The sequence below is a fragment of the Callorhinus ursinus genome, unplaced genomic scaffold (assembly GCF_003265705.2).
Source record: "Callorhinus ursinus isolate GAN/ISIS: 27379988/994484 unplaced genomic scaffold, GSC_fseal_2.0 scaffold60, whole genome shotgun sequence".
NCBI classification, from domain to species: domain Eukaryota; kingdom Metazoa; phylum Chordata; class Mammalia; order Carnivora; family Otariidae; genus Callorhinus; species Callorhinus ursinus.
In genome coordinates this window covers 6,451,904-6,465,479 of record NW_027397122.1, presented here as the reverse complement: position 1 = coordinate 6,465,479, position 13,576 = coordinate 6,451,904, and the positions used below count along the sequence as shown (strand labels likewise).

Here is a 13,576-nt window from a genome sequence, read left to right as displayed (position 1 = left end):
CTTCCTAAGTCCGAGTTTACTCATTAGGGGCTTTAATCACACCGCAAAATCTCTTCCCCGCAGCACCTGGGTTAGTGTTTATGCTGCAAACTGGCTACTGACATCCTTTCAGCCTCTACTGTCCTGAGGGAATCCACCTTGTTGCTTACCGAGACTAACAGCTTATGGGAACAGGCCATCACTCAGCCTAGCCTTGCTGACACATCACAGAGCCATCACCTGTCTGAGCAATTTGCTAGGACTTTGAACATTCAGCAAGATGTTACCTCTTGCAGTGAGAAGCAATTTATATTGATTTCACCTTCCCATCTTTTCTAAAACCAAAAGTATGTGGCTTTTGAAGTGGCTAGGTTTGAGACATTGTAGTGGGATTATCTGTGAAATTCCTCCATCCTTTTCATTATTTGGTACCAAAATATTAATTTTCATCTGGAATGTGTGTTAGCATGTCATTTTGTAGTCAGTGTGACACGCCCTCCCCGACGATGCCTACTATGAAACGAAAGTATGACTCTAGGTTTTGATCTTTCCACTGCTAAAAATGAAATTTAAAAATATTTATTTACAGTTTTGTCCCCAAGGATAAAATTCTAGAGATTCTGACACCAGATCAATTTCTTACCACCTCAAAAGAAGACATACTGATGAGCATTTTCTCAAGTTTAAAGGAGACCCTACATCATCTAATCACAAGTTCATTTATTTTAGACAAGGGAAAATTTTATTTTGATCATCATCGAGGACTGAAGTTAATGAGAGGTTTATTTAATGCTCTTCTGAGGGAAACCCCAGGGAAAAATAAGACCGAAAATAATTCGGAGTTTCTTGTGGTCATGAGTCAGTTGCTCTTTCACATGAACAGCTCTGAGGATCTCCTCCAACTCAGTCACAATCTTAGGTCAGCTCTTCAACTTGTGAGAGGAAGTTCTACGGAGCTAGCACGTCTCATGGATGTACTGGTAAACTCTCCTCATGAGGGTTTCCGTGACTTGTATCCTACACTCCGAGAAGTTATACTTTCCAATCTAACTGGTTTGCTTTCCTTTACAAATAATTCATTCCCTCTAAGAAACAGGGCAACATTAGACAATATTAAGAGATTGCTTGGTGTTATCTCAAGGGCTGGTGGAGAAAGTGGTGCCCTAGAGCCCCTCTTGGAAATGTCTGATACCCTGACCATGCTGGTGAGGGACATCGCTGAGATGAGAGCTCTTGCCACCTCGGTGACCTCCGCTGTGGAACTTGTGGGGCTAGCCACGAAAGTTGCCAAGAAGATGGCCACCATATTTGAAATTCATTCTGTCTCCAATACCACTGACGCTATGAAATTCTTTGGCAGTCTCTATTCCGTTTTGCAACAAAGTGTTCAAAACGTCGTGAGTGAATTAACCACTTTGAAGAATGTAGACCATTTCATATCTGAAAATATAAACGACTTGTTGACACCATTTCTTGACTTGGCTTTTGGGATGATTGGGGTCAAACTTAATATTTCACAAGACTCTGATATTGTCAACATGTCTTCAAGCACATTCTCATACGTGAACCAGTCTAAGGACTTTTCTGATATTTTGAAAGAAATTGCTGAATTTTTAACTTCTGTGAAAAGCAATTTGGGAGCCATGGAGCATCTTGTGGTAGCTTTTAATAATGGGACTCGAATATTTGCTATGGATTCTCTCAGTGCATGGGAAGAAATTTTGGATTGCTTAGTTCCTATAAATAATATTATCAACCAGATAGACTTTTTACATCCTAATCCCCTTCCCACTCACGGTTACCCTCAAGGTACAACGCGGGAAAGAACCCAGGAAGAGATCTTGTTTTTGGATGAAATGCTATCCCAAGACAGCATGGAAATCGGGACTTACTTGAGAACGGTGATTGATCTCACCTTGGAAGCTCTTTGGAGTGACTTAGAGAAGGATGACTGGAGTGTCTTTAACCTGTTGCTAACATTAGCTCAGCATCCCGATAACTTTTTGAAAGCCATAGAAACAGCTGGGGAGGTCTCTGGTGCAAGAGGTGATCTGAGTGGAGCTTTGTTTTCCAACACCTCTCTGATTCAGAACGTAATTCATCAACACCTTGGAGAAGCAGTCCAGATCGTGTTAAGGAGAATGGCTCTCTTGAGGAAGGAACTTCCCCTAAACAACTCTCAGGGGAGAAATTCCGTGAGAACTTTGTTCCAGCCCATTTTTGAGAGTTTTATTAGTGCAGCCCCTGGAAAGAAGATCACATCGGGAAAAGAAAAGAGGACCAAAAAGGAGATGGCTGATTTTCCTTACATCCTCACGCCGTTACCAAGTTTCGAGCAATTCCTGAAGGGATTCGTTGCACTGACGGAGTATTGGCAAGAGGGCCCGCTGATGGAGCAAAGGTAATGAAACACCTATTTCACTTCCTTTTTGCCCCCTTGCAGTAACTACAAAACAGGACTCTGCAGGAATGGCCTGGAACCAGGTTAAGTATGATTCTCTACTTCACCTTGATTGCATGCTCGAGTTCGTTTCAACATCCAGTGACTTGAGTCCAGGGTCTTCATGACTTGCCTCGTGATTTGGCATTCAGATAGGGTTTTGGATTTATCTGACAGTGGTTGACAGTACATTATTTCATTTTCAAAAGTAAAAACTTCTTGTTCTATTCACTTGTCCCCAGCGAGGTACATACACAATTTTTCTATTTGTATACTCTGGCTGCCAAAGAACCTACTGTTTGGTAGGCAAATAAGAATATAAGGCTATGTATTCCATGCAGAAAAGTGTGCTTTCAGTTGGAACCAGCCCTGGAAAGGGATAGGCAGCTCTTGGTTTCTTTTCTCTTTAAAGATTTTTAAGTAATCTCTGCACCCAACGTGGGGCTCAAACTTACAACCCCGTGATCAAGAGTTGCGCACTCTACTGACTGGGCCAGCCAGGCGCCCTGGCTTTTTCCCTCTTTAGGTTCGACCCAACACTGTGGTTGATCCACCTCCATGCTCTGCCCCCATCTCTGAGAGGCAGGGTAGGGGAGCCCTGCTCAGGTCCTGTTACTCATCATGTTCTAGAAGCTTCTGCTGCCTCAGGTTGGAGGATTTGTGTCCTGGGTATGCAGTCTCCAAGAGGCTGCTCTGTCCCAGTCCATCCTTCCTGTGTGTGACAGTACCCTTTGGATGGTCTATGGCACCTGCCTGCTCCTACATCTCTCTTCATCCCATAGGGAGATTGGAGGTGCCACAAAACACTCGCTCATCTGACAGAGAGCTCGGTCTGTTTTCTGCTGGTTCTGCCGCTATAGGGCTACACCTTGAATCCAGCCATCTTTTATAACTTGGCAGAATTTCCTTGATCAGTGAGACAAGGGTCTCCTGCCTCGAAATCTGCACGCTGACTTCCAGAGCTTCTGGGTTTCTCTCTGCAATACCTCTGACCCCAGACCCCACAATATGCTCTGTTCTGAGTTTCCTGTTCTGAGTGTGAGCCGGAGGTGGTCCTGGCAGTCCCTCTCCTCCGCTGACTCCATCTTTCATCTCACGTTTCCGGGTCTCCGGGGAGGGCCTTTATACCGTGCCCCAAGGCTGGAAATGAATGGGCCGTGGACTTGCTGTGTGGCCACCACCCAGTCACTAAGCTCACAAGGCTGGGTTCCCAGGGTTCTCCTGCTTAGCAATCACTTGCTTTCCTTCTCTCTATGTTTTCACTGTCCTTATCATCGGCTTCTTCAATGGGGAAGACACCAAATGTCCAAAGTAGGTCATCCCATTGGTCATGGGTTTGAGGTCTGATGGAGCCCTTCGTTCTGCAGTGGGAGCTCATGGGGCCAGCAGCTCACCTGAAAGCGGGTCCCCAACTCCTGCACGCCTGCCCACCAAGGGCCCAGGTTCTACCAAGATGCCCAGGTGACCCATGAGCATGCTGTAGTTTACAGAATGCTGGGCCACACCGCATTCCTCATGTTGGAGGCTGGGAAACCAAGATTTGGAGCAGTTTAGTGTCTCACCCAGTATGACGCACGTACTGAGCGAGATAGAAGACAGCCTTCGGTGGCTGTACAGAAAATGAAATCATGATTCTTTTGCTTCCAGGTCCACGATCCTTTAGGCACAACTAAAATGTAATAATTAAAATCCCACAATTTACCAAGATATGTAATACCAGATGGTGATTTTTTTTAAAAGATTTTTATTTATTTATTTGACAGAGAGACACAGCAAGAGAGGGAACACAAGCAGGGGGAGTGGGAGAGGGAGAAGCCGACTCCTCGTGGAGCAGGGAGCCCGATGTGGGACTCAATCCCAGGACCCTGGGATCATGACCTGAGCCGAAGGCAGACGCTTAACGACTGAGCCACCCAGGCACCCCCAGATGGTGATTAATACATGGCTCTACACACCGTCATGTTTGATTTGGCCAGAAATGATGATGATAGATGTTTGTCTTTCTATGGCACTAAAACACAATTCAGGAATAACTGTTTCCTGCCCCCCAAATATTCTCCAGTTCCACCATATTTTTATCATACCTAAAAATAAAACCTCTTTGTTTGTTCTCTAGTTTAGAGCAACACCACCCTTGAATCTGGCTTCCCTAGAAGATTTTTGTGTCATTTTGCCTTACCTTCAAAAACATCAAGCAACGTCAGGCTGTCAAATGCGCAATTAGTTATATAACTATGAAGAAACCCTGTTTTGTTTTTTTTTAAAGATTTATTCATTGATTTGAGAGAGAGAGAGCGCACAGGAGGGAAAGGTAGAGGGAGAGGGAGAGAGAGAATCTCAAGCAGACTCTGCGCTGAGTGCAGAGCCTGATGCGGGGCTCGGTCTCACGACCCCGAGATCATGACCTGAGCTGAAACCAAGAGTTGCCCACTTAATCGACTGAGCCACCCAGGTGCCCCAAAACTCCAGTTTTTGATCACCTCGAGGAGGCCCACACCCCAGGCAGAAGTGCATTGAATCAGTAAACTCGCTCTTGTCCTGATAAATATACACAAGCACCACTACGCTGAACCTTCCATATTAACATGTGATAACTGCATTCTCTGAGGACTGGTTGGATTCTCAACAATGGAAAAACAAGCCTCCATTTGGAGAAAATCCACGTTTGCCAGGGCAGGTGGCTGTTCCCATCCCATTAGGTGTGTTGAAGCAGCGTGGTTCTGTGGTGGTTCAGAGTCAGCCCCAAAAAGCAGGACGGATTTTAAACTTTTTATTTTTATTTTTTCCAGAAAGTTTCATTCTTTGGGGAAAGTAAATTTTAAAACAGCATGCTGTAAACACATCAGATTGTATTTAAACAAACAAACAGATAAACCTTACTCTGTTTGTCACAGTGTTTTAGAGAATTCTGAGTGTGGCACTGACTCAGAACCTCATCAAGGATATTCCTTTTCAAGGAATTTCGGGGAATTTCCTTGGGCAGTTGTGTCCATCAGTTGATGTGACCCACAGTGTCAAAAAAAAAAAAACAAAAAAGAAAGAAAAGAAAAGAAAAAGAATAGACACACAGGCTTTGTTAAATTCCTTGGCAGGTGCTTCACAGATCCTGTTACTTCTACGCTCAGTTGTGTCTGAGGTTGAGGATGGTTTTGAGTTTTGGAAACAGTATTGGCTCCTCTAAGAGGGAGACAAAAGCCATTTGGGGTTCAAAAAAAAAAAGTAAATCTGAATTCCTGAGCCCTGTTGGTCAGCGCGATGGTAGAACTGAGGTACCAGCTCATCCATAACCACCGCTGTGGCTGGCCCAGCCCTCAGTGGCCACCACCGGGGACCTCTGCAAAAGTAACGGCTTATGACTGACAAGTTCTGGAAACAACATGCCATACCTGGGGCCACAAAGTGAGGTCACAGATAGAAAGAGTGCCGGCTGGGGCTTCTGCTTATCTGGGGCCGAAGGTGGGAAACCTAGGGTTTCATTGGCTCACTGTCTATCAGTGGATTTAAAACCGAAGAGAAGGCACTTAAAGCACGGAAGAGAAAAAGTGAGCGGCTGGAATGGGCAATTATCAAAATCAACCAAGATTTTTCAAACAAAGGTGCCTCCGAGGGGTGTGGCTGGTAATGTGTGGTTTTGAGATATCTTTGAAATGCAAGCATTTGCAATTAAAGTTTAAGCTGGGCACTTGCATTACAAAAGGAAAAACCAGCCTTCAGGGCTTACAGCACAGCTGCTTCATAAAACATTGGTCTGGATGACGTTATTCCAACACCACCAGTGGACTCGGTAAAGACTAACACACGTGCAAACACATGTGCAAACACACACACGCACGCATGCACGCTACACCAGCTTTTGCTGAAAGATAAGAATCTTACATACTAAATGCATCCGTTGCAGTGAATTCTCTGCACATAGTGAACCGTAAGATTTCTTTCTACTGACTTTCTCCGCTCCTGTTTTTTTCCCACCCTTTGATCCCTGACCTTTGCATTTGAGAACGGATGAAGGCAGGGAAAGGGCAGGTGTCCGGCTTCCTGGCCCCGGAGTTGGTGCTTCCAGAGCGGGAGACCTAGTATTTCCTAGAGGTCTAGACGGCCGCCTGTGTGTCTGGAGTCCGTCGTGGACGGACTGAGGAATAAGGATTCTGACTCACACTGCTTTGGCCCATTTTCACCCTTCCATGCCATTGTCTGTTTTATTCCTTAGTGTGGAAATGTGTCAGATGTTCCAGCAGCTTCAGAAGCCCCCGGAAACCATCGCGACTCTGCAGAAAGCGACGGTGCTGTTTCTCCGTGGGATCATCATTTTTGCAGGTGGGCTGCCTACGTGACCGGGAGCAGACCTCTGTCAAATGCAACTGTAATGTCCTTAGTTCTATGCCTCCCTCTCCTAGAGTCAGTGCTATTAGGCCTGAGTGTGCAGGGACAGTGGGTGCAGGGAAGGCCGTGGAGGATCTGAGCCTCCCTGTCTGCAGGGCTGCCCTCCCTGCCCAACCCCCCCCCACCCCCTAGGTGGCAGCCCTCAGTAATCACTCTAGGGCATCCCAGGTGAGGCAAAACCCAGCTCCACGCCCACAGGAAGGGGAATCAGGCCGAGTGGGGCGGGGGCTTTGGGATCAAATGGGCTGAGTCCCAGTCCTGCCTGGCAGCTGCCAGCTGAGCCCTCCAGAGTGGGAGCCAGGCCTGATTCAAAGCACGGGTAGGAGGAGGTAAATAAAACCAGATGGGGACCCAGGTCACCTCTCTGGGCCTCGCGTGTTGTGGGTGCCCGCCTGCGCTCGGCAGCCCCGCACAGTGCAAGTTGAGGATGAGAAACGGTAATTTAGGGACCAACACAGGAATCGTCTAGGCTGAGAAACAGGAAAACGGAATATGCATGCATGTGTATGCATGCGTGTGTGCGTGCATGTGCATGTGTGCGCGCGTGCATGCACGTGTGCATATGTATATGTGCGTGCACGTGTGCGTGTGCTCGTGTGTGCCTGCGCGTATGTGTGTGTGCATGCACACGTGTGTATGTGCGCGTGCATATGCATGCGTGCTTGCGTGTATGTGTGTGCATGCACACGTGCGTGTGTATGTGCGTGCTTCTGTGTGTGTGTGTGTGTGTGTGTGGCGGAGGTAGGGACACATTCGTCGATGTAAGTGAAACCCCAGTTGGCATGTAGATTTTCCCCCCTTTTTAAAAAAAATCTCTACTTCCGATTCGAGATGTGAACACTGGCAGTTCTTTTGACTATCAAGCATTGAATGTCTAAGCACACCTCAGGACAGGCCACATGTGTTTTCAGCCCGAGGAAGCATGCTCAAGTCAACTGCAAATGGCATTTTTTTTCTGCATCCCGAATGCTTACCTGACATTGAACCCAGCCACCTTCAGACACATAAGGATTCTGACATTTCTCAGTCAAAATGTAATGGCTAAAGTCTACTGTCAAGGCTTTTAAAGGAATTAAACGTTCATTAATACCTGGATGTGTATTTATTTTGCCATTCTGCAGTGCAGCTACTAAATGAAGGTTGCAGACTCGACATTACATTGGCAACAGAATTAATTTTGAATTTGTCTATTTCATTTCAAGAAAACTCAGGCATGACGGGGTCACATTCAGACTGTCATCTACTTTCCTCATTAAACCGTCACTGCATTTATGGAATGGGAGGGGGCCGTGACAGGCCGGGGAAGGGTCTAAGCACCAGCCAGTGAGGATTTGGGGGTAGGGTGGGCCACAAAGGGCGCGTGACTCTTCTTCCGTCACACAAAGGGACTAGCGCTCAGATCAGTGACTGTTACTATTGAAGATATGGTAGTTACTTGTGTGTCACGGAATGAAATTCGGTATCCCCACGAGGAGAGCTGTCCTCTTTGTCTTCCGGATGTAATACTTGAAATCTGTTAGAAATGTCTGCACGAGGACAGGGGTGTGGCCTGATGGGCTTATTGGACCGGGGGGACTTGTCTTCTTCGACCTCTGGGGTTCCCAGTTGGCACCCTGAGGCCCGGAGAATGGGAGTGGGTTGCCCGGGACTTGGGGGTGAAGAAGTCAGGGAGTCCAGTGGAGGAGGAGCCTGTGGGACTGCGGGTGGGGGGAGAGTAGAGGGCAGGGGTCCGGAAAGGGACCTCGAAGGTGGTTCCTTGGAGGGTGTGCTAGATGCAGGGGCAGTTCTGACAGCCCAGCACATCCTCCCTGACCCGACCTTCCAGAAACGCCAGGCCTGAGTCCCCACCTCTCCCGCTTTCTCAGTTTACAGCAGGAAAGTGAAGGGTGGACCTGGTCCTTGCCTAGATCCACACGGTCAGTGAGTTCTTTCCTGGAGCATCGGATGCCCTGTTAGGTTTGGATAACATAACTCCTGAACATGTTGTCATGTCCTCTCCAAAGCAGAGGCTCCTTTTGTCTCCAAAGACGATGCCGGCGCGTTTCATAGTGCTTTACCCCTTTTGTTTCATATTTTCATAGCAGATTGCTTAAGAGACATATTTTGCATTTTTTACAATAAGGAGATCTGCTTTCAAACTCGGAGAAATGGCGACATTAATGAGAAGCTAAACCAATGAAGCTTTCAGGTGGTTGCTTCTGAAAAGCATGACTTTGGGTGTATTCTACGCAGTCTACGTTGTGTGTATGGTTGACCCTTGAGCGATGTGGAGTTTGGGGCCTCCACCCCCTCGTGCAATTGAAAATGCACGTATAACTTCTGACTCTCCAAAATTTAACTAAAGCCTACTGTTGACCAAGAGCCTTACCCATAATTTAAACAGTCAATTAGCACATGTTTTGTATGTATATGTATTATATGCTGTATTCTTTTTAAAGTTTATTTGTGTAATCTCTACATCCAACATGGGACTTGAACTCAGGACCCTGAGATCAAGAGTCCCAGATCCACTGACTGAGCCAGCCAGACCCCCCCTTATACACTGTATTCTTACAATAAAGTAAGCTAGAGGGAAGAAAATGCTACTAAGAAAATCAGAAGGAAGAGAAAATGCATTTGCAATGCTGTCCTGTAAAAAATCCACATGTAAGTGGGCCCACGCAGTGTAGGCCCATGCGATTCAAACCCAAACTTGTTCAAGGATCGCCAGGAGTTCAAAACAGTTTTTTTAAAATTACTTTGGAGAAACGATGTAATCATGTAAGATGCAGAAGTGGATTTTTTTTGCCGAACCGAAAAAAAAAATTTAAAGTTTTTGCTACTCCTGGCAATATATCTCGTTTTGTATAGAGCAAGGTGACGGTGTTTACCAGGCATCTGCTAGGTGCAAAGGCGTGTTCTAGGGGCCAGCAGTGACCTGGGACAGGACGTGAGCAAAGGCCCTGCACAGTTACCTGTAGCATGCACTTACCTGCTAGGGGCGCAGCAGGGCGGGCTCAGCACTGGTGGGAGGCAGGTGTCCTGAGGCAGAGCTCTGAAAGGCAAGGTCAGGAGAGGAGCCCCGGGCAGGGCAGGAGGTACAGGTGGCTTTGGGAAGCGGGGAGGAGCCTCAGGAATGAGCAGGGACAGGGACGGCCGGAGGCTGCACAAGGCTATGGGTAGCACACCAGCCTTTGGGCAGATTCCTATTATCAAGGCAAAATGAACAAATCTTTTAGAAATTGTGCAAAAAGAAAGAGAGTTTTATTCGAGCCCAAGTGAGGGCAGCTGCCCTGGATGCACAGTCTTCTTAAGGAAGAGAGGGCTCCCAGGAAGGAACATGTGGTGTAGGTGTTAGAGGATTTGTGTCCCTTTAGTGCCCATGGTTCTTGGTCATGCCGCTTCGAAGAAGGAAGAGGTAGACCAGACCAAGTGTGGTGGACAGCAAAGCACAGTTTATTGAGCAAGAGTATAAAGCTCCCAGAGAGGGAGGTGGGGGGTCCGAGAGGGTTGCCCCCGGAGTTTCTAAGTTTAGGGGTTTTTATGAGCTCTTTTGCTGAACTTTCTTAAGCAATCGGGATGTGCTGAGTCATGCCAATCAGGGCTTTGGTCACGTATCTGTCTACCTATTAGGTTAATGTCCACGTGCTGATGGTCTTTTTTTGCTGATATCTGGGGGCTTAGGTCTTAACTGCCCCTTGCCCGTGATACTGACAAATGCTTTTGTGGTTAATTTTCTTATTTTAGGATGTTTTGCAGAAGTCATTTCTGCAAAGGCTGCGAAGGAGAATGTCAGTGTGGTCCTATCTAAGCTGCAAAATGGGATGTTAGAGCTGTTTTGTCTTAGCTGTCCTGACTCCGTATTTCCTTGGTGGGGACCTTGGTCCTGATTACCTAACTGTCCAACTCACTCCTAACACAGTTGTATGTTTTTTGTTACATCAGGAGTTCCAAGGCATCCTGAGGAAGGATATTCCAGAAAATTACAAACTCGATCTTAAGCTTTTAGTATGTGCAAGGTTGTGGGCTTTGGAGATATGGATACCTGGGGAGATGTTTACTCTTATCTTTAGTTTGAAATGTTTCTTTTCGGTTATTTGCTAAGGAAGCAGGTGTACACTGTGTGCTAGGGGCAGAAACAGAGCCCCCGCTTTGAAGTTTGGTGAAGTCCTTGGTGAAGTCATTCTGACCTTGGTAAAGGTTAAAGTGTAGCTTCCCTGGGAGTCCGAGAGCAGGGCTCACCAATGGGAAAAGTTGAGAATTTCCTTTGTCACTGTAACAATGTCCCTTTAGGAGGAGCCCCATGACTCAGAGATGAAGATGAATTGGGGGCTGGGCCAGGGAATCGAGAGCCATTGGAAGCCTTACGAGCAGGTGGAGAGGTGGGCTGTGAGGCGTGAGGTAGGGGACAGTGGGGGAGGGGGCCTCAAATTGACCATGTGAATAACTCACCCCTCAAACTGGGGCACTTTGGGGAATCCAAGAGTGCGTTATTCACAGCTACTCCAGGGCAGTTGGGGAACCAGGGCTGTTCTGGGCAAACTGGTGAATGGGGACCCTGCCCAAAGGGCTACGGAAAGACGGGCCAGTGTGGGGAGAGGGAGGGGCATTAATTTATGTACATTCAGTTACATCCAGAAAAAACCCGACGTCTGGAACCCAGCAGCTTCCCCTTCATATTCTGAATATGCATTTTGATGATTTAAGAAATGTTTATGAATTTGTCATCCTTTTGGGTCTTTCAGAAATGACTTGGGGAGAGCGGCTCACCGGGGAGAGGATCGTTTGCTGATGACGTGTCTATGTGTTTACTCCCGCAGAAAACCCTTCCTTGACCAAGGACATGCTGTGTGCTGTTCTGAGCTGCCAACAAGGTGGGACGCGGAGTCTGATCTTACCTGCTCTCCAGGGGGCCGCCGTGGTGCACGACCACTACAAGGTTTGTCTTCCGCCTCATGTCCCTGAATGTCACCTTCATCCCCACTGGCCACACGAGGCAGTCTGCTCATGCCGAGCGTGCTGGCTCTGCCCCTACAACCACGCTCAGCCATGTCAGAGGCTAGCCTGCGGCCCTCCTCCCCTTGGCTTCTGCCTTGTGAGAGTGGGATGTTCCATTCTTGGGAACCCCGCAAGCTGGTTCTTAAACCTCGACATCTTCGATAAGCAGATGATATGAACATATGTGACAATAAATTAGGTGAAAAACAGATGTTCATCCATTCCTAATTATTTTCGTGTGTTTTTTTTTTTAAATTATTTATTTATTTGAGAAAGAGAAAGAGAGGGAGAGCACGAGCAGGGGGGAGCAGCAGAGGGAGAGGGAGAAGCTGGCTTCCTGCCGAGCAGGGAGCCCAATGTGGGACTCGATCCCAGGACCCTGGGATCATGACCTGAGCTGAAGGCAGATGCTTAACCGCCCGAGCCCTCCAGGCGCCCCGTGTGTGTTTGACTATTGTCTGTGCTCTTGAGATGGCTCACAACTCCTGCTCCTATATGGCGGGAGTACCTTACAGGAGTGCAGCGCTGTGCATCTCTAACTAATTCTGTGTTCAGGGAGGTCGTGATGGTGGCTTGAGCGAGGCCGCGGTGACACCGTTTATACCATGGAAATTGGCAAATGCTACAAATAACGTATTTTTTCCCAGAGAGCCGGTTATTAAACATTCACCAGCCCACCGTGCGTTTTGACTAACGGCCCACGCGGTGGGCATCGAGAGCCAATAGCTGTATGGGGACCAGCCTCGTGGCTCCCTTTTATGAACTTGGACGCGAGCCCAGGGAACGGCCACGTGGGGCCTTGAGCTGGAGCTGGGCCCGAGGTTGTGCCTTTCGCCTGTGGCCAGCTGCCTTCCCCTGGGAGCCAAGGCCACGGGGCCCACCGGCAGGCCAGACCTGCTGGGGAGGCATGGATGACAGCGACGTGAGTCCAGCAATGGACCGAGTGCCTTCCTTTCTCCAAGCGCCCGTTCTGGATATCTTTTATGGCTTTTGTGCTCCAGCAGAGTCACCTTCACACGTGTCCGTGGCAGGCTGGATTATCACAGCAAGCAGAGAGAAGGGTGCCGCGGAGGGAGGCTGGAGGTGCTCAGGCCAAGTCCCCCAATACGGTGTGGGGCAAGAGCCGGGGGGGGGCCTGCGTCAGGCTCGGGAGGACTGGTGATGTGCTCGGGAAACAGGGTTGGGGGGTCCCTACAGAGATGACACCATGCGGACCATGGTGTCTTTCATACAGACACTGATTTACGGAGACCATGCCAATCTTATTTCCAGGTTGCACAGATTTCTGTCCCGTATTAAATGTGGATCCATAAAAACCCCGACAGACGCCTTTTGAGTGCCGAGTGAGGTTTGCAATCATAAAGCAAGGCAAGCATCCCCAGCTTTCAAAGCTGCCTCGGAGATTGCCTTTATGGTTCCAATTTCTATGTGACTAACAGCTCGGGCTGCCAACAGTTGGATCCGTTTGGATAGAGAGCAGGAGTTCCTGTCTTTGATGACAAAAATAGGAGTTGGCTTATCTCAGGATGCAAAGCCTCCAGGATGGGTCAAGGTTTGCAAGAGTGCGAGGCTTTTAGAAATATCAATGTTCTCAGGCTCTGGGGTGTGAAGTGCCCAGTGCCCCCCAGAGGCGAGCCAAAGGCACCGTGCTATTTTTAGTTTTCCAGGATCTGACAAAACATTCTGACAGAGGGTTGCCTCAGTGCCAGTGAGGAGTCCCACCGGAAGGGAGCACGCCGGCTGAGTCCACTCGGTACCCTCAATTGTGGGAAACAGCAGTAAGGAGCTAAATGGAGATCA

At 48.0% G+C, this 13,576-nt stretch overlaps 1 protein-coding gene across 1 annotated transcript in view; it reads left to right on the top strand.

Moving 5' to 3' along the window:
• The window catches only part of ABCA13 (ATP binding cassette subfamily A member 13), a 369,210-nt gene that overhangs the window by 93,123 nt on the left and 262,511 nt on the right, over positions 1-13,576 (top strand). Inside the window, exons 18-20 of the mRNA XM_025853136.2 lie at positions 569-2,380; positions 6,627-6,733; positions 11,599-11,717. Coding sequence (XP_025708921.1) covers positions 569-2,380; positions 6,627-6,733; positions 11,599-11,717 — 2,038 coding nt within the window. The remainder of the gene's footprint in view (positions 1-568; positions 2,381-6,626; positions 6,734-11,598; positions 11,718-13,576) is intronic.